The 21285-nt window shown below is 45.6% G+C and overlaps 1 protein-coding gene across 1 annotated transcript in view; it reads left to right on the forward strand.

Annotated features, from left to right (window-relative positions):
- The first annotated feature begins 594 nt into the window (after positions 1-594).
- HUNK (hormonally up-regulated Neu-associated kinase) overlaps positions 595-21285 on the forward strand; it is an 80272-nt gene continuing 59581 nt past the window's right edge. The window contains exon 1 of the mRNA XM_066621631.1: positions 595-1259. Coding sequence (XP_066477728.1) covers positions 999-1259 — 261 coding nt within the window. The 5' untranslated portion in view covers positions 595-998. The remainder of the gene's footprint in view (positions 1260-21285) is intronic.

Here is a 21285-nt window from a genome sequence, read left to right on the forward strand (position 1 = left end):
AGTGGGGCCCGTGCTGGCCCAAAGCAACTGCTCTCAGCATGAGGACAACTGTTCAACCTCTTATCTGAGCTGTGGGACGAGGGCTCCCTCCACTACTTGCTAATTCGTATCTGTGATGGAGCAGTGGTAGTGAAGGAAAGGCTGGCCTTGCTTTGTGCAAGGCCTTTTATAGGCCTTGAGGTATTCCAAGGCCGTCATTTATTCATATAAGTGCCATCTCTAATATATTCATTTATGTAAATTTATTCAAATATTAAATTGTAAATTAATTCTTTCTTTCCCGGCCCGACACAGTGTCAGAGAGATGATGCGGCCCTCCTGCCAAAACGTTTGGACACCCCTGTTCTAAGGGATCCAGGGCTGCTGTGGAGTTTTCCTCCTCACATCTGTTCCCAAGACGGTGACCGGATTAAATTACTGCCAATTCAGCCTGAATGAAGCTTTCCCCGCTCCTTCCCGACCCCTCCCCGCAGAAGAGAGAGAGGAAGGGAGCCTCAAGCAGCAGCACCAGGGAAGGAGCCAGGCAGGCAGGCACGGCACAAGAGGGAGGGGAGAAAAGTGACGGACAGATCCAGCGAGGAGCAGGCAGCCAACTGGCTTCCAGGGAGACGGGAGACAATTGATTTGCGGGCGCTGGCTCGGGCTCCCTCTTCAACGTGATGCGCGGCTCCAGCAGTGCCGCTCGCCTTCGCTGGCTGCAGAGCCTCTCTGGCTAGGGGCTGCTGCTGGCGGTGTGGGAGCGTCCCGGCTAGCGCGCGGAGGAGGCTGCTTGCTGGTCCCCGTCGGGCGTCCTTGCACCGAGGAGACAAGTGGCTCTGCAGGCGGGCGGGGGGCGCCGTCGGACCCCACGTGGACCTGCGGGTGCGAGTCACATTTGCACGCGGGTGCTGCTGCTGCTGCTGCTGCTGCTGGTGCAGACAGAGCGAGGCGGCGACTCGGCGGCGGCGCTTGAGTGGAGCGGGTCGGAAGAGGCGAACGGCGCAGCGGGCTCTGCAGCGATGCCGGCAGCGGCTGGCGATGGGCTCCTGGGCGAGCCCCCGGCGGCGAGCTTCGGCGACGGCGGCGACGAGCCCCCGAGCCCCCCGCTGAGCCCGGAGGGGACCTTCCTGGCCGCCTGGGTCAACGCCACCGCCTCCCGCGAGCGCCTCCGCGAGTTCCAGCACACCAAGCGCGTGGGCAACTACCTGATCGGCAGGAAGCTGGGCGAGGGCTCCTTCGCCAAGGTGCGGGAAGGGCTGCACGTCGTCACCGGCGAGAAGGTAGGCAGGCAGCCGCCCCGCCGCGCTCTCCCCGGGCTGTGTCTGCAGCGCCTCCGTCGCTTTGTCCTGCCCCCGCCCGCGGCTCCCCTTCCCGCCACCGACCTCTGCCCGGTCCCGTCGGCAGTCGCTCCAACAGGGGCCGCTGCGCGCTGCTTCCCGCTTGCAGGGCGCTCACCCTGCAGCCCTTTCCCTTCGGAGGAACGGTGGAGAGCTCTGGCGCGGGCTCCCCAGCGCAGTCAGCAACTGTGCTGTGTGTGTTTCCACTACAGCTTCTTTTGGTGGCAGGACGAGGGGCAAACCTGGTCGGTTTTTGTATTAGGAAGTGGCCCACCCCAAACACGCACCCTAAAAGTTCAAAGCTAGGGCTGTGGGCTTAAACACACTTGCTAGTGAGTCATCCCCATGGAGCCCAATCTGACTAGGAGCTCAGTCCTAGTCCATATGCACGTCCGCGCGAATGCAAGCCTCATTAGAGTCAGGGCTTACTCCCAGGTAAGTGTGGATGGACTGTACCCTAGACGTGCTTAGGGAGAGTGTGGGTAGGTAAGTATGGATAGGGTTGTAGCCCTAAGCAAGTCTAGGCTGCAATCCTATCCACACGTACCTGGGAGTAAACCCATTGGCTCTAATGGGATTTACGTCTGAGTAGACGTGCACAGGATTGGGTTCTGAGGCTGCAGTCCTAACCACACGGGAGTAAGCCCCATTGGCTATAATGGGATATACTTCTGAATAGACATGCATAGGATTGGGCTCTAGGATAGCACTAGGATTGGGCTCTAGGATTGGGCTCTAGGATAGGGGAGGAGTTGTGTGGTCATCACAAAACACAGCCACCGATCAAGAGGTACCTGTGCCCAATGCCTCCATATTTCACATCCCATGCTGTATGAAGTGAACGGCAGTGCTCCAACAACTTATTCTGAGAGAGTTAGTGCATAAGAATATAGTAGGGCCACTCCAGAATAAGCAATGTGACAATAACATTTGCAAACTTGCCTGTCAACTGGGTATGTTTCCTAAACCTTGAACAGCAATACTGAGTATTGCTGAGTAATGAGTAGCATTAGTGTGCAACCCTCATTGTGTCATATCTGCTTAAGGTGCTGATTTCTTTGTTATTAGCTCACTATATCTCTGAAATGACCAAGGCTACAATCCTATGAGTTCAATAGGGTTTACTTTCAAGTAAGTTTGCATCGGATTATCATGCCTTCATTAAGACCATTGGCTTAAATGAATTTGTGAACCTATTTCTGCATAGAATTTGGCTGTAAGCCTGCACATTCATACCTAAGAGTAAGCCCTGTTGAAACAAGTAATAATAATAATAATTAATAAACTTTATTTATACCCCGCCCTTCTCCCCAAAGGGACCCAGGGCGGCTTACAACAGGTTATTAAAACATAATATTAAAAAACAGATAAAAACATTAACATATTAACAAATATCACAAAAACAGTAATCAGATAAAAAATCAGGTAAAAGGAGCATAGAGCAGCAGATCATAGGAATCAGGCCTGTAAAAAATACTAAGAGATGTAGAAAAGATGTTTAAAAAGATCTTAAAGATGTTAAAAAGGCCATGAACTCAGAAGGCTTATTTAAACAGAAAAGTCTCAAGAGAGGGAGCCATTCTTAAGTCAAGGGGAAGGGAGTTCCATAGCATTGGTGCCACTACTGAGAAGGCCCTATTTCTTGCCGCTGCCCCCCCGTACCTCCTTAGGCGGCGGCACTTGTAAAAAGGCCTTCTCTGATGACCTAAGATTACGAGCCAGATTGTACGGAAGTAGGCGGTCCCTAAGATACCCTGGCCCAGAGCAGTAAAGGGCTTTAAAGGTCAAAACCAGCACCTTGAATTGGGCCCGGAAACGAATGGGCAGCCAATGTAGCCCCTGGAGAAGCGGGCTGACAGAGTCAAACTGCCTACCTCCAGTAACTACATGGGATGCCGCATTCTGCACTAATTGCAGTTTCCGAACCGTCTTCAGGGGCAGCCCCACATAAAGTGCGTTACAATAATCTAACCTCGATATCACTGTGGCATGGATCACTGTGGCCAGGTCTGCACGATCCAAGTACGGCCGCAGCTGGCGCACCAGCCAAAGCTGAGCGAAGGCCCCCCTAGCCACAGCCACCACCTGGGAATCCAGGAGCAGCTGCGAGTCCAGGCAGACCCCCAAGCTGCAGACCTGCTCCTTCAGGGGGAGTGCAACCCCATTCAGGGCAAGCTGATAGTCCAGCACCAGCATTGAGGATTTCCGAACCAGGAGAGCCTCTGTCTTATCTGGATTTAATTTCAGCTTGCAAGTAAGCTTGCATAGGATCAGGCTGTTAGCCTTTTGTAACCAGTTTTGAACTGTATCTAGCGAAAAGTACAGTAGTTACAGGTGTCCTCCGGTATTCATGGATCTAGTTCTCTGAAGTTCTCGGTGGCCATCTGTACCACCTGTTCCCATTACCTTTGGTTAGCTTCCTTAACCTGTTACCATGTGTCTTCTTTTACTAAACACTATAATCTAGCAAGTTTATAGGAAGACAAGCAAGCAGGCAGCCTGAATGCTAGAGAAGATCAAATGAACATTAAGAAGAAGCAGTAAGCTTTCTACTTCTTGTTAATGTTTGGTTAGTCAGCATTCAGGCTGCCTGCTTTCTTGTCTTCCTATAAACTTGCTAGTTTATAGAGTTTGGTAAAGGATGATAAATACTTACTTGACTCCAGGGCAAGGAAGCTAAATGAGGGTTATGGGTGGGGGGGGGTGCAGAGATAGGGTTCCCCCTTATCCATGGTTTCAGTATCTGTGGGGGGATGAGAATGTATCCCCTGTGGATACTGGGGGACCCCTGTACTTGCCAGTCTGCCTCACAAACAGCTCTTTGTTGTCTGAAGGTTCACTCATTCTTTTACTTAACAGATGCTGGTACAATAAAAATTCTTTGTTTTGCTTATTTTGTATGTCATGCAACTTGAGCTTGTGAATGTTTACTCAAAAGCAAGTCCACTGAGTTCATTGAGGCTTACTTCCAATTAAGTCATTTCTGCCCAATGTTGCATATACGCAACAGGGATCAAATGTGTACACCTGTGGGCTGGGCAGAAATGGGTTAAATAAACATGGGATTATGAAGTGCCAACAATACATTTGACACATGGTATTGTCTGGTGTGCTGTTGCTGTTATGGTTCTAAAACGTTGGGTCATACCCTCAAAGAGGTCCTTGCTTGTTATCGGGAGGCTTGTGAAAGTAGGAGTGAAAACAGAACACCGATGAAAGCAATCTCGGGGATAGAGAAGTGGTGGAGTTGTTTGAAGAACAATCAAGCTTAAAGGCTATTATGGTATAAAAATGTTTAACAACTAGTACTGTAACATTTACAGTGCATCATATGCATATTTGTTCAGAAGTGGCAGTGTGTTCAGTGGGACTTACTCCCAAGTAAGTGTGCGTAATATTGATACTTTAGTAAACTTGGTTAGATTAAAAAATGTGATTTGTTTTTGTTCTTGTTTTTTTGCTGCTACCATGGGCTGCCCAGGAATGGAGATAGGATCTGGCATGAATGCTGCATCCTGGCCCTGCCCCCCCACCTGCTGCCAGCCCATGGGCCTGCCCGCCCCCACCTTCCCCTTGCCCCAAAATGCCTCCCCATGCCCCCACAACCCTCATTCCAGCTTAGCGTGGCCAGCATGGGCTTACTGTTGCAATGGTCCAATGTCTGTGTGTTGGCCTCCTTGCTCCTAAGTGGGTACGAAAGTGCTTTATGGCACTTTTGGGACAGTGATGGGCCGGTGCAAGGGACTTGTGGTGGCCCATCTGCCAGTCAGGATTGCGCCCTAATATATATAAGAAAAAGGAATAAAAATAAAAATGAACACGTTAAGTGCAGGCTCTTTCATACTATTGCATGAGAAGTTGTGACCAGATGGAATGGTCATTGCAGAATACAGGTCAAGGTAGAAAGGAGTCAAACAGCAAATATTCCCTGATCGGCCAATGGAGAGGGTCTTGCTGTCCCATCCTTCCCTTAAATGCAACCCAGATGAATGGCTACTGAGGGAGAAAGATTTGGGAGGGGAGAAGCCAAATGACAAGTGAACTGTCTGATATACATTATTTTGGAGAATACTCTATACAAGTCCTGCCTCCTTCCCCTGGATTTGGGACCTGTGGTTTTAACTAACCATAGGTTCCGAACTTGCAGGTCCAGGTGGAGGTCCTGTACCCTCAGAATGCAACTGGAGCTGTACTCTGGTCACATCCGGAGGGACGTCTGACAGCCAGGGAGGCCTCCCCAACCTTCAAAAGGCCTCTGAGGCCTCAGGAAGACTGAAAATAAACTTCCATTTTTCAGTGGAAAACTGGAAGTTGCGATTTTTGGCTTTCTGGAGGGCCTCCAGTTGCATCCAGAGGGTTTAGTGTGCCGTGACTCAACAGATTTGATTATCAGAACCCTAGTGGAAGGGAACCCCCACAGATGCCAAGACACAACTGTATTTTTTTTGGCAGGAAAGGCATCTGTATATGTGCTTCAAACTCTGTACATGCTGCAGAATTTGCCTCTACTTTAGGGACTACCAGCTTGACTTGGTGGTATTGGGTAGGGAACCAACTTTGCCACCTTTTTCTTGACAGGGCTCCTGTATCTTGAATATCTCTCATCATGCAGCAAGTGCAATTGCTGACAATTACATGCCATCATGCAGTAGTTAAAGGTGCAAGAGCTCTGTCAGAAACATTGGTGACAACCATACTTATGAGGCAGTAACCAAAAGTGACCTAAGTGGGTTTTTCACATATCAGTATACAATGTGGCGAAGAGCTTTTGATAGTATGGATCTTAACGGTTCTAAAGGAGTTAGCATTTTCCATCAACGTGACATTTAGGGATTAATGAATTCTAATTTAGCATTGGTGTAGTCTATTAATCTGCAAATCAAAGAACCACACAAATGTGACTGTCAAACAGAGATTTTACCTCTCTGTATTATGTGTAGGTTTTAACATGGGCCCCACAAATATATAGGACACTTCATCCACCTTCAGGCAAATCTCAGTTAGCAATGGAAGAGCAGTTCTTTATAGATTCAGCATGTACTTTGTAAAGAGCATAAACACAACAACATTAATCTAGGCCAGCTTGTCAGTTCTGGCTATATATGTCTTGTCTCGTGTTAGTGTTTAGGACAGCTCTTTGATATCCCCTTTCATATTGCCAGGCATGCTAGTACTTCCTTGGTCAAGATGAATATAGTTAAGCTTGAGGTGGTGATTAGACACATATTAACTGAAAACAATGTGAAACTAGTTTTTTTTTATAAAAAAAAACAGTAATGTATCATATTAAAACAAATGTAGACCTTTAACATAACAATACAACCAGTAAGCTTCCAGTAAGCTTAATATGCTATTTTCCTTTCTGTGGGAAAGAAGAGGCAGCAGTTCCATAAGTTTTCATGGCCCTAGCTTCAGAGTTGAGCTAGAGCAGTGGTTCCTGAACTCACGGGGGCACTGCAGGATGCCCTGACTGACTCTTCTTACTGCCTCTTCTGGGTGCCGCCATCTTGAATTGTGCAAAATCTTGCATGATTCATGGCAGAGGTGCCTGGGAGAGCCTGTAAGAAGAGGGCACTGTGACAGGATGCTGTGACCATAGTACATTTGGGAACTGCTGGATATGTGGATTTATGCTGAGCAGCAAAGTCCTCTCTTCCTACAGCATTCCTCACTGTGTTTTCAGATGTGAGTGTTGAGATGCAGTAACTTGCAATGGGATTTGGGGGTTAGATCCTTTCATATTGGGAAGGGGAGCCATTCACATATAGTAAATGTTGTGGAGTTTTTTTATAGTAAATGTTGTGGAGTTTTGCCTTTGTCCTCTACACCTCCTGCTCTGGAATGTAATGGTCACACTGTTTGTGAATTCCATGCTGGAGCTTTGTCTGATCTGAACTGAGCTGGAGATTTGGCACAGTACAGGTTGGATCTTGATCTCTGCAGGGATCCGCTCCTGGATCCCTTGAGGCTACTGAACTCACAGATACTGGAATCCACAGGGGGCCACCACAGAGGATCGCCAGATGTGACCAAAAGTGCCGATCTTATCAACAGTTGTTCCAAGGAGTGGGTGGGTCACACACGGCATTCCTATGCCTCAGAATGCCCCTCAGAAGCCTACTGATGTGCAGGGAAGCCGCATGCGACCTCCTTACTCCTTAGAACACCTACGGACATAACCAAAAGGGACTTCTGGTCATGTCTGGAGGTCCTCTGTGGGCCCTCCAGATGTGGATTCAGAACCCATGGTGGGTCAAATCCATAGGTTCTGAACCCCCGGGTGAGGAGGTCACACTATATATCAGTGTCCCCCATGTGGTGCAGGTGGTGGCTATAGTGACACCAAGTAACACCTACTACCCTGAGGCTGCTCTTTCCTTCAGCTGTATCAGATAGAGAGAGGCAAATACTTAATAACCTACTATTGCAGGGATAGAACTGATGTTTCACACTAGTGAGAGTCACCAATTAGGCTCCTTCTACCCATTCAGCCTGCAACTGGAACATTGTTTCAGAGAAATGGACAACTGCTCCGTCTTGAGTTAAACCACATAACATCTGTAATCCCCAACTAACCTGAACATGCTGAATTGCAGAGTGTTTGGTTATGCTAGAATACCTCACTTGTTATCTCAGCCCCGCTAAGATTAATTACAGCTGCAGTCCAGATGCTGAGGAAATATTACGCTTCAGAGGGAGGGTTGGTCGAGGAGCTACAGTTTAAGCTCCATGATTGTTCTCTGAGTAGGTGACCAGTGCTCACTTCTGAGTGCAGTCATTCATGTACTATGTATGGAAGCTCCTTAAGTTTGATTCTACTTCATGATTGTTACATTCCTATTGTTAGCCATATTGTGTGTCAGTTAATAAAGAACTGCAGCACTTTGCAGCACTAGTGGATACTCTGGAATGAGGATGCTGCATTATTAGCCTTGAGTGTGAAAGTCTACTGAATGGCATTAGGGGACAGAGCCAGTTCCCCAAAGTTTTATAACAGAAATTGGTAGATCTTGCTTAGTGTTGGCTGGATTGGCCCTTGACCAGAGAACACTTCTGCTAAAGCCTGTTGTCCCAGCCCGGCAACCACATGCAGTTTTTCTTTATCCAAAGATAAACTCTTGCTATGACAAAGTTTGAATGTCCCAATTCCCATGCACTGAAAAATAACCCTGTGTATCAATTTTGTTAATGCTTCTTCAGAGTTTAAAAAACCCATTTTTTTGCTCTTTGTATGAAATCAGCTGTTTTGAATTACAGTACCTGGTAGTCTGTATGAAACAGCTGCTAAAGATAAAAATTTACAAAGTTGTACCATGAAGATAGAATGACTAATATTAGAAGTAGTCTTTTTATAGCAACCACTATTTTAAGGCTATATTTCTAAAGCAAACAGATGCGACACTGTATTTTAGAACCTTGGAAATGCAGGGGTGGTTTGTGTGGGCTGAACAAGCACTCCACAGAAAGCTGGCAATTCCTGTTAACCTTTGACAGGCTCATGTTGAATGAATCAAGCATTTTCTAAAAAACAGCTGTGTAGTAGATCCTGCTGGATCTGTTGGTGACAGATCATTTTGCATAGAATTTTTTAAAATGCATTTTGTTTTGAACTTTATGTCTTGCTTTAGTTTTGAGCCTGTTGTGAATGATACTACTTTAAAGAGGTATTGGCTGCAAGCTCTATGAGGGCTCTCTGGTTAAGGAACATAAGTTGAACCTGGTTGGGATATAGGTTGGGTGCTTGTTCTCCTGGCTAAGTTTCTTGCCAAGTTTCTTGTCACTGATGTTGTTTACTCAGTGACGCTTTCTTCCCAAAGAGAATAAATAAGGTCTCATCCAGTAGGATTCTTATGTTCTTGTGATGCCAGAAGCTGTCTGCCATACCAGCATATTATTTCGACTCTAGATAACTCTAGAAGCTGTCTGCCATGCCAGCATGTTATCTACACTCTAGATTCCAGAGTGTGCCATTTAAACAAAAATGCATTTTACTCTAAGCAACTTTAGGAAGCCCAATCCTAATTTGTGCTGGCGCAGCCAGGCTGCATAGCCTTCACTTTCTCCAGCGCACATTAGGTGGTGGCTAGAGGTCTCTTTGGGGTAAAGGCATATTTTCTCCTTACTCTGAGTAACACCCCAGCCAACCTTAAGGGGGTGCTTGGATCCCCACCAGCTATATAGCTAGCGGAAGTCCAAGCAGTCTGCCAGTTGGCCTGGGAGGGAGGATAGGATATGGCAGAGGAGGCCTCTACCAACTTCATCCCCAGTGGTGATCCTGGCCACTGAGCCACCCTGGGGCAAGCCTAGAAGTGCTATCCCCACCCTACCCCCAATGAATGGACTTAAAACATCACTTCTGATTTTTTGGTGAAAACTGGAAGTTACTTTTTAAGGCTCTCAGAAAGCGGAGACCTCTTCTGCCCTCAGAACACCTCCAGACGGGGAACAGCAGGTGTGGGTGGCTCACAGTGTGGAATGACTGAGGGGGACTCTGCTGCCCCCCCCGCTGTGCCACCCAGGAGCACTTGCACCAGCTGACCCCCACCAGTATGCTAGTGACCACACCCCTCCCAGGGCCTGATTCACTCCCAGTTCTGTCCTCCTGCCATACAGAAATGGTCCCTCCCACCTCTGAAACTCCCTGAAATTCTCCCAGCCCTTGTACCTCTTGGCTTGAAATTTACCTCCACCAGCAGCCAAGGACTTGGATCCAGTGCTGACAGGCTGGTGCAGGTTTTCCCACTGGTGCTGCCTTCTTATGAGTTGTCAAAGTGCTTTGTGGTGCTTTTACGACAGCGTGTGCTGGCATAGTGACCACTGCGGTGGTATTTCGCAAACATAGGTTTGCATTCTTGCAGCACAATCCCGTCTTCGACTGGAACAGGCAGGCCAGGAGGCCTGTGCTGTATCCAGCGCAAGATAGGGGCCCAAAGTGGCTCAGCCAGAGGCAAGGGGAAACTCTTCCCCTTACCCCTAGTTAAGCCACCACAGCCCCAATGGGTCTCTTTGGACTTGCACCATCTGTGGAGGTGGCATAAGTCAGAGGAGAGCAGAGTGACTTGCAGCCGCTCTGAGCTGCTTGGAAATGGGGGCTAGAATCCAGCATATCTGTGGGTCCCAGCCCTGCCTCCCACTCCCCGCCTGCCTGCCTGCCCCCTGGGACCGCCCTCCCCTCTGCCCCGGAATGCCTCTCTTCAGCCTCTTCCCCACCCTCTCCAGAACTTTGTGTTGGCCAAGCTTGGCCGACACAAGGCTTTCCCATGAAGTCTGAGGGCATAGTTGGTGTTCAAATGTTACTTTTTGATACTGCATACATGAAAATGCAACCTTGACAGAGTTAGATAAAATGGTAACCTAACTATGGAAAAAGTTAGGGCTTAAACCGCTTTGTTACCATAGCATGACATAACACATGCCATGGCATTTTAAAGGGCTTTAATGTAAAGTCAGGATAATCACCAAGTTGCTGATGCGAAATCACCTGTGCATTATTTCTTATGTAATCGGCCGATTCCGCTTCTTCTCTTTGCACAGCCATAAATCACCAGACTGCTCTGAACTGCACTATCCCTCCCCTCCTTCATTGTGTGTTTAGAGTAATTAAACTGGTTTGCAAGTCAGAGACTTTGGACTGAAACTTCAGCCTGAATCCCAGGATTCTCAGGTTAATGTTTCTCAGTTGAAATTTCCAAATTGTTCTCCCGCGGATGGTCCTGATGCTATGTGGGAGCTACTTATCCTCTTGAGATAATCTGCTTTCAAATTTACAGGCTCAAAGGTGTCTCAGGCAGTGCATATCAGTAGTGCAGCCCTTCCCTCTTCTCTCTCTCTCTTTCCATTTAGTTACGAATACCAAATGATGGAAATACTCCAGTGCTTAGGTTAAAATTGACACCAGGTGAGAGTTTTTGTGTGAAAATCACATCTGGTTCCTTGTGTGTGTTTATATTTGTAACATTTTTTTATGATGTGTAAGGCTGTGGGCCTATTCTTGGAGCCGTGTTTTGTAGGTGAATGACTTGTTAATTAAAATGAACCCTCTTTTTTATTTCATTTCTGGCAGAAGCCCTTTTGAAGTCGGTAGAGTTAACGCTGGAGAGAACTTTGACACATTCACTGGTCAGTCATAAAATGTTGCTATTAATCCTCATAAAATACAGCAAGGCCTCACTTAAAGTTGTCAATCAGTTCTTTGAAACTGCAACTTTAAGCAAAGCAACTTATAATGAAACAAATGTTACTATAGATGTGCTCAATAACACTCAAGTGGCAGCTCTCTGAGCACTTTCCTATCACTGTCACACCCCAGAATGCCTTGTGAGTATTCAAGGCATTCCAGGGATGGGAACTTGAGACAAGGGGACTCGAGTCTGAGTTGCAAAAACACTTGTTTTTTGCTGACTTGTGTATACTTGAGTCACCTGCGCCAGTGACTTGAGTCTGGGGCTACTGACTTGACACTGATTCTCCATGCATGCAGACTGTCAGTGTCTGGGTGTGCTTGCTTACTTTTTTAGTGTGAAGGACCTCATGGGGCCATCATTCATACCAGGCAAGCAGCAGGGAAGTTCCAACCAGGAGGCAGAGAAGAGTTAATGTTTTGTTTTTGCAACAAGTGAGGTTGTAGTGGGCTCTCTTGTCCATCTCTGAAGGAACAGATGATCATTGGATGAAGGATGGGTGGTCTGATTTTTTTTTCTTTGGATGAGGTAGGGCAGAAGGAGGAGCTCTTCTGCCCTACCTCAAGGGGGGTTCTTGCCTTAGAATTGGCTGGAGAAGCACAGGGAGGAGGAAAGAAAGAGGAGGAGAAGCTGGAGGAGGCAGTTCGTAGCAATCATGCTTTCCAACCTCATGGCTACTATGGACTCCATTGTTACTTAGGAGGAGGAAGCCTAATTTAATGACAGGCTGCAATGGGATTACTTCTGAGTAGAGCTGCAAAAGATTGGTTGTACTGGTAAGCCTTGCAGCTGCTGTGTGTGACCCTCCTCCCTCTTGCCGCTTCTATCCCCACTCTCATGCACTTCATCCCACCCCCTCCTGCTTTGCTTGCAGATGGGATATGCACATCCAGGGATTGTCTAAAGAAAATTCTGACACACATGCACACCCACACTCATTCAGCAGCAGCTCTGGTTTTTTTGTGTCTGACTTTTTAATGTAAAAGGTTTGTGACTTGAGTCTTTTCGAGTTGCCAAAACGCTCTAGGAGACTCAGAAAGTCTCCCCGTTAGGACTCGTTTTTGAGTTGAGCTGCAGGGGATGGACACTTGTGTCTCGATTCAAGTCGAGCTGTGCTGGACTCGTCCATCCCTGAGGTATTCTAGGGTGCGACAAGGTGAAGGAAATGAGTTGCAGGCCCAGCATGACCCAGAAGCAGCTTCCAGTAGCCATACAGTGCACAGCTGCAATGAATGCAAAGGTCAGATGATTAAGAACCACTGACCAACTTTAAAACAAAACAACGTTGACTGAAAAAAACTCGGGCTTGCAGTATTCTCTAAATCGGTGTTTCTTAAACTGTGGGTCAGGACCCACTAGGTGGGTCTGAGCTGATTTCAGGTGGGTCCCCATTCACAAGCTACTATGTATATTCTTTTAACAGTGAGAGTAAATGGGACTTACTCCTGGGTAAGTGTGGGTAGGATTGCAGCCTAGGATTGTGAAAAATGTTCCTGCTTAATGATGTCATTTCTGGTCATGACATCACTTCCAGTGGGTCCTAACAGATTCTCATTCTAAAAAGTGGGTCCTAGTGCTAAAAGTGTGAGAACCACTGCTCTAAATGATTTAAGTCAGTGTTTATCAACCAATGCTATGGGTACCACCAGTGGTACTTGAGGTAGTATCTTGTGGTTTCTATTTAGTGAAATTTTCTGGATCATAAAATTGCTACTTTTTTCTTGTAAGGAAAGCTTCTGGCCTACTGCATCGGTTCATTAGCCCTTTCTGCCACCAGGTTTACCTGTGTGCAGCTTACTATGGCAGGCTGAGGCATTTTTACACACATAATTCCTGGGCTGCTCTTTGAGCATCTGGATTACAATTGTGCAATGAGCAACATACGAGCTTGCCAGGACAAAGAGAAGGAAAGAGGAGTGAAAGCGAGTGCTGGTGTGAACACAATTGAAGCATTCTCAAGTCAAAATTCAACACAGCTAATATGTACTGTAATACCAAAACTGGGATCCCCTGTGTGCCACAAGAGCAGCAATACTATAATAGTATGGTTTACTTTTGTTATAAAAGAATTATAAAGAAAAATGAGTCACGACTTTCTTGGAATTTCTAATTTACAGTATGGAAATGTTTTAAATGTACCATTTCTTACAGATCAATGAATGTAGTCATTTTAGAAGATCCATTAACAAGAGTTTTCATGTTGGGCTGACTGTTAAAACAACATTATTATTTGGCATCAGTTCTCTACTTTTGTTTTGCCACACGTAATCTGAGACATCTCATCCATCTCACTGTGACCTAAGACTGTTTCGGCATTTAAAAAGCAACTTATACTTTACCAGAAACAGCTAAGTAGGATATGGTTCATTTGTTATCTAGGCAGTAACTCTTTTTGACTGAATGTTAACTCTTCATGTTCTGTGATACCTCTTTAAATTTAACAAATCAGATTTAACTGAGGAAAACCTCTGTTTTATAGAATTTGCAACCATGGTTTCTTCCACCATTAGATATCTGTACCAATCTGCTTTGGCCAACACACAGAAAGATGAACTATGCTTTTCTTAAAAGATTTTTCATCTGTCACAGCAATCGTGTACCAGACTCCTCATTCTTTTTAGTATCTGCCTCTTGATATTCTTTTCCTTTTTGTCAACTGTATTCAGATTAACAAGAGTCTAGTTATAAATGTCACAGAAGGCATGTAGGTTTCACATTTTTTATGTAATGCCAGAACCCTTCTTTGGAAAATCCCTGGTGATTTAGTGAGAGGTAGCCCCATCCTAAGCTTCCTGGTGCTGCAAAGTGGATGCTGGGAAGCTGCTGGAAGTCTCCTCAAAGGGGAAGCCCCAAGCCCTGCAATTACTGCGCTACTTTGCTGGCACAGACTCCATGTTGGGTTCCTCAACCTGCCCTCTGCCCGCACTAATTCCGGCCTCCCCCGCCTTCCAGAGGCTACACGTCTGCCCAACAGTCTGACTTACCCCCAATGACAGCACTTCCTCCTTCTGCTGGTGCTGGACCCAGTGCCTGACTGGTGCAGCCCAGTGCCAGCGCTCCCTATTCCCTGAGTGGTGTAACCGTGCTTTATGGCACGTTTATGGCACCTGGCACTGGCACTTGGGCTCAGCATCTGTGCTGAGGGAGCTCAGAATTGGACCCTAAATTAATATTATTTCTTCAGACATTAACTTTCTTTTTGCTATTATAGTAATCCTATACATGTGTACTCAAGAAGTAAGTCCCATTGAGTTCAGTGGAAATTACTCACAGGTAAGTGTGTAGGATTGCAGCCTTAGTAAGGTAGTTTGATAGGGATATTCTCTGTCCTAAACGAGACTTGATATTGATTGTATGTTTATGTGTGCAGGCAGAATGAAATATTCTATATCAGGAAACTATAGTAATAGCAATAATACTGTATACCAATAACAAATAATTCAGTCAGGAAGAACTACTTTAGCATTGGCTCTGGCAAATGCCAAACGACATTTAGTGAACATTTGTGTCCTTGACTTTCATTTGGACGAATTTTTTTTGCCATGTGCATTCAAGGTTTTGTTTTTCTGTATGTTGTTTATCTTGTTGCCTGGGCATTTTAATTTGTATATAATTACACATAGGGCTCGAAAACATAGGGCTCAATCCAGGGAAGAACTTGGCACATTTGCGCCTTCTCACGAGCAAGCCACACCAGCGCATGGAGGTGTGCTGGAACACGGAGGCTGAATCCAGCCTCCATAGCGGCTTGCACGGCAAGACTTGTGCTGGCCCAGCAGGGCCGACACAAGGCTCTGGGGTGGGTGGCAGGAGGCGGGAGGGAGGCGTTCTGGGGCGGTGGGAGGGCAGGCAGTGGGTGGCCCCAGGGGTGTGCAGTTGGGGAGTGGGGGCGGGGCTGGAACCTGGCAGTTATGCCGAATCTCAACCCCTGTTCCTGGAGAGTTCAGAGCAACTTCAAGCCACTCCACTCTCCTCAGAGTTGTGCCACCTCCAGAGGTGGCACAAGTTCGAGGAGACCCAAAGGGGCCAGGGTGCCTTACCCAGAGGTAAGGGGAAAAGTTTCCCCTTACCTCTGGCTGAGCCATTTTCCTGCACTGGATATTGTGCAAGTCTATTTGCTTGCCTGTTCCAGCACAGGGTAGGATTGCGCCCATAAACTTGTTATGGCTCATGGCTCGAACAAATACACTTTATCAGAGTGAAATACAGCAAATAAACCCTTCCGAAATCAGTTTCACACAAAGTCTATACTCCCATCTCCTATACATTTTAATAAGGTAGAAAAATTCTGTTGTTGACATGATAATCAAACTTGGAAGAGGAAGAAGATTGTGGGAGAACAACCCTTGCTGCTGGTTGGAGAACAACCCTTGCTGCTGGAGAGTTATCTATACTGCCTATATGTTACTTAATAAAAATGTAAAAAGGATAATACACACTCTTGCAGTGAGGAAGTTGAATGCTTAGTCTTCAATGAATGAACCTTCTCCCCTTACCCCAAGGTTCCTAAAACACAGCTTATGCTGTGGGGGTGGGGAGCCTTGGTGACATTTACCACTTTGGGCGCAATCCTGAAGCGCCCATGGGCCGGCGCAAGGGACATGTGTAAGGCACGTTTGCACCTCCTCGGGAGGAAGCTGGGCTGGCGCTCAGAAGTGCGCCGGCCTGCGGAAGCTGTCACAAGCCTCTGCACCGGCTTCTTCAGTGAGCCTTGTGTTGGCCCGGCTGGTCCGATGCAGGCTTACCTGTTGCCTCTTGGCTTGCCTGTTCCAGTGCAGGGTAGGATTGTGCCCTTTGTTGTTTAAGTGACTACATATTTTCCATGCTGCAGTGGAAGAATACATACCACTCAATCCTGTACCAGTTAACCCAAAAGTTAGTCTTGCTGTGTTCAGTGGGTACAGATAAGTATGCCTCAACCATTAAAGGTGTAAAAAAATTGATGCACCTTTAAAAAAGGTTCACAGAATCACCTGGATATGGATGGAGTTGTGTTGCTCATCACAGATGCTATCCAGTAAACACCCAGAATAGTCACACAAGCTCATTCCACATAGCACTCAGAGTTGTAATGAGTAGCTAGGGAGTAGCAGCAGTTAAGTGTATTTTGAGTGTTTGGAAAATTTGGGGTTTTTGTCCATGGCATATGTAAAGCCTTGAGGTAAACCATATGATATGAGTTTTGCACAAAAAGCCATTGGTCAAAGTCACCAGGTGTGAAAGACAAACAGGGGGTGTCTATGCTGCTTGTAATCTATGTAGGGGCATCTGACTGGTCACTGCTGGAGGTGAACTAAATTGTGTCCTTCGTGTAATCCAACAAGTAATTTCTTACGCTCCCAACTCACTTTCGCGACTCACTCATTTGATGATGGGAACTGAACTTAAGTAAAGTATGTGAGTCGCTTAAATTACTTCCATTTTAGTTGAGTCACTGCTGAAATTTAAAGTAAGGCTCATGTTTAACTACCTCACCAAGTTTAGCTTGTAATTCAAGAAATCTTATCTTGGTGCAGTAAAAAAAATATATATCTGTTGACTATTATGTCTCTTGGGAACCAAGTAGCTACAGCTGTGTGTACACAGTTCACAGCCTGGCAACTTGCACCAAAGGATTTTCCTTTTTATTTAAGCAGTGAAAGTGCTGATGGATTTCAAGCCCTGGGCTTGATTTAGAAAATCCTTTTCTTAAACTACAAACTTGAGTTTTCAAAGCTTTGGAAGTAGATTCAGAATCTGTTTTGTCTCCCTTTGGTATTTTTAATTACAAGAACAAACAGTAAGGAATGAATGTGACACCATCTAATCCCTGAGAAGCTTCATCCTTAAATGATTAAATCTGAAGATTGCTGTTTTAATTGTAAACCTTAACTCACTCACTGTTGATCGTAGTAGGACAGATGGGTTGGGGAGTGCAGCCTGAGGGCCCATTCAGGCAATCAGTGAATGTTTTACTGGCAACCTTTGTATGAGAGTGTGAAATTCAACATTCAGAGAGGGCAACATGATATCTAGTGCACATGTAGTGGAGGGTGGGTGTTGTCTATAATGATTGTTATTTTAAAACCAAAAAAATCCTTTTAAAACAAAACAATCATGGTAGATAATAGTTGTTTGTTTAGAACTGAAAAAGGAAAATGCACAACTTTCTAAGTAGATCCATTGATAGACTTTTACAGTAGAACCCTTGAGTCAATAAAATATACAATTGGTCACAAAATGATGCAAGCGGTGGGGGGGGGGTGAGGAGTTGTGACTTGACACCGTTAGTATCACAGCAGTATCCAAGAGATGTCTGTTACAGCTTTACAACCAACTTCACCACAGCAGCCACAATAGAGCTGAAGAATAATTGCAGCTTCCCTGCAGATAAGTTATTGGGCAAAAGTAAGATGCCTTGCAACCAAAGTGCAGTCACAGTGGAAGGATCCCCATGCAACGAATGCTTGCATTAATTCTGCTGAAAACTGGTTAACTGGAAAGGTCCTCTGAGTCCCTTGTTAATTATCAAGAGCTTTATGATCCATGTAAGTAGCATGTATATGTTGACAAAAAATACTGTTAACGAATTTGAGAGTTTGGCACCTTAATGTTATAGGAATATGGAGGTGCTGTTACATATTTAATGATGTGTCCTAATATGAACAGTGTGGTAGCTGGAATTGCTTTAAGGTGCTGCACGGGTGTGTTACTCCCAGTCCTACGCCCAGCACACCTTCTCTGTCCAGCGCTGTGTTGCACAACAGCTTTGCATGATGCCATACAGTTGGTGCTGGTGGCATCAGGTGCTGAGACAGATGAGATGGCCCACTTTGTTGAGTAGAAGCAATGTCTTTGCTTGACTTTCTGTGCCATAAGTTGTGAGGCTGCACTGCACTCATTGCAACCTATAGTAAATTCCTATTTACCAGCACATCAGTTCATGGGAAAAAAATATTCAGATATGCAAATAGAGATAAATACACTTGCAAAAATTCTGAATAGTTTGTGCCTCTTTAGTTTCTGTGGTTTTTCCAATGAAATTGATTCAGTACTACAGATTCAGCTTTTACTCAAGTGAGTTCCCTGTAGGTGATTTGATTCAGAGAAGACTGCAGGGTTTGATGATGTGACAGGACTTTGAAAGAGAATCTGTGGAGTGGAGCAAGATGAACTGGAGAGGGAAACTATGTGTAAAATGTTGGAATTTAATCTTGAAATGCTCCAGTTATCTGTGTTGCACGTGAGCTTCAGCTGTTAAAAGATCAGAACCTGATATATGGTTAGGAGAGCATCTGAGGAATCTGACCTTCGTTTCAGTACCTCACATCTGACCCCCAGCCTTCAGGGATTTGTTGTTCTATAGCCATGAGTACCTTGCTTATGTTGCATGTGGAACTTGTTTTAAAAGCATTTTTTTTTAAACTAAAAGTTTTCCCTTGTCTCTATCCTTGTTTTATCTTTTAAAAAAAATCAGAAAAGAACAAACCCCTCAGGAGCACAGAACTATATAGGGAGTACAATTCCCATAGACTCAATGGGTAAATTATTCATATTATGCAATGTTCATATTATTCTGTGGGTGGATTATGTGCTTAGCTGATTGAGGTATGTTGTCATTGGAGATCGACTTAAAGGAGGATATACAGTCTGATAAACCTGGAAAAACAATAATGTAAGATTATTTATAGGGTTACTCTGAACTTGTAGAAGCTATGAAATGACCACCAAGCACTGAAAAAAACCTGTTATTTCACTCCTTAAATTCTGCAGATATATTTTTCCATCTCCTGTTATTTCATTTATTTAGCATTAGCTGTGATTTCTCATTGTTGGAAGTTCCATTTTGGAAAACAGATGTATCATCATTTTGGGTGGTCCAAAACTGTTGGGGAGGAAAGAGACTTATGTTACTGTCACTACAGCTTTGGCGATCTGTGGAATTATTGAAAGTCCTAGCCTTTTGTTTTCAGTCAGATACGCAGGAAGCATAACCTTATATGTTGTGGTATCCTCCTGCTAGTAGTTTGTGATTTCTTGGGGAATGTACTGTCTTTCACAGAAATGTGTGTTGGGAAGTATGGTGCATATGCTGTTACATACTTAAGAACATAAGAACATAAGAACAGCCCCACTGGATCAGGCCATAGGCCCATCTAGTCCAGCTTCCTGTATCTCACAGCGGCCCACCAAATGCCCCAGGGAGCACACCAGATAACAAGAGACCTCATTCTGGCATTCTGACATAACCCATTTCTAAAATCAGGAGGTTGCGCATACGCATCATGGCTTGTACCCCATAATGGATTTTTCCTCCAGAAACTTGTCCAATCCCCTTTAAAAGGCGTCTAGGCTAGACACCATCACCACATCCTGTGGCAAGGAGTTCCACAGACCGACCACATGCTGAGTAAAGAAATATTTTCTTTTGTCTGTCCTACCCCGCCCAACACTCAATTTTAGTGGATGTCCCCTGGTTCTGGTATTATGTGAGAGTGTAAAGAGCATCTCCCTATCCATTCTGTCCATCCCCTGCATAATTTTGTATGTCTCAATCATGTTCCCCCTCAGGCGTCTCTTTTCTAGGCTGAAGAGGCCCAAACGCCGTAGCCTTTCCTCATAAGGAAGGTGCCCCAGCCCCGTAATCATCTTAGTTGCTCTCTTTTGCACTTTTTCCATTTCCACTATGTCTTTTTTGAGATGCGGCGACCAGAACTGGATACAATACTCCAGGTGTGGCCTTACCATAGATTTGTACAATGGCATTATAATACTAGCTGTTTTGTTCTCAATACCCTTCCTAATGATCCCAAGCATAGAATTGGCCTTCTTCACTGCCGCCGCACATTGGGTCGACACTTTCATCGACCTGTCCACCACCACCCCAAGATCTCTCTCCTGATCTGTCACAGACAGCTCAGAACCCATCAGCCTATATCTAAAGTTTTGATTTTTTGCCCCAATGTGCATGACTTTACACTTACTGACATTGAAGCGCATCTTCCATTTTGCTGCCCATTCTGCCAGTCTGGAGAGATCCTTCTGGAGCTCCTCACAATCACTTCTGGTCTTTACCACTCGGAAAAGTTTGGTGTCGTCTGCAAACTTAGCCACTTCACTGCTCAATCCTGCTCAACTCACTTGTGCAAAATACATCCTTGGTATACAAAATTTCTTATGGCAAATACACAGTGAAGTCCCTATCACTCAGGAACCTTTCTGTGTCTCTTCCACAAATCATGCAGAGCTGAGATACCACCACCCCCATTTGCAGGCTTCTGATTTCCTCCATATATGTACCTCTACGGAGTACTGATTTCTGTTGTTCAGCTGAGTGGCAGGCACTCTGCAAAGTTATGGAGTGACCAGTGGGTCTTTTCACTCCTATTAATGGCTCATTGAACAGTACATGTGCAGACATCAATTTTTTGAGGAGCTTAAGGGCCCAATCCTATCCAATTTTGCAGCACTGGTGCAGCCGCAATGCAGCCCCAAGGTAAGAGAACAAATGTTCCCATACCTTAAGGAGGCCTCTGTGACTGCCTCCCCACCACAGGATGCAGCACATGCCTCATTGGCACAGTTGTACCAGCTCTGGAAAATTGGGTAAGATTGGGCCCGATGTCATTTGTCCACCTTGGTGTGACCCAGATATTGCAGCATGTGCAATACACTTACATGTTCCCTGGTATACCATGAGTAATGAAACGTAAGTGTAAACTGGTCTGATTGCAGGGTAGCTGGGAAAAGAGCCAAGTAACCTTGGGCAGGAAGTTTCAAGGAACTCAGGAATTCCTGCCTGGAAAATT

This window comes from Tiliqua scincoides, chromosome 3 (genome assembly GCF_035046505.1).
Source record: "Tiliqua scincoides isolate rTilSci1 chromosome 3, rTilSci1.hap2, whole genome shotgun sequence".
Taxonomy (NCBI): Eukaryota; Metazoa; Chordata; class Lepidosauria; order Squamata; family Scincidae; genus Tiliqua; species Tiliqua scincoides.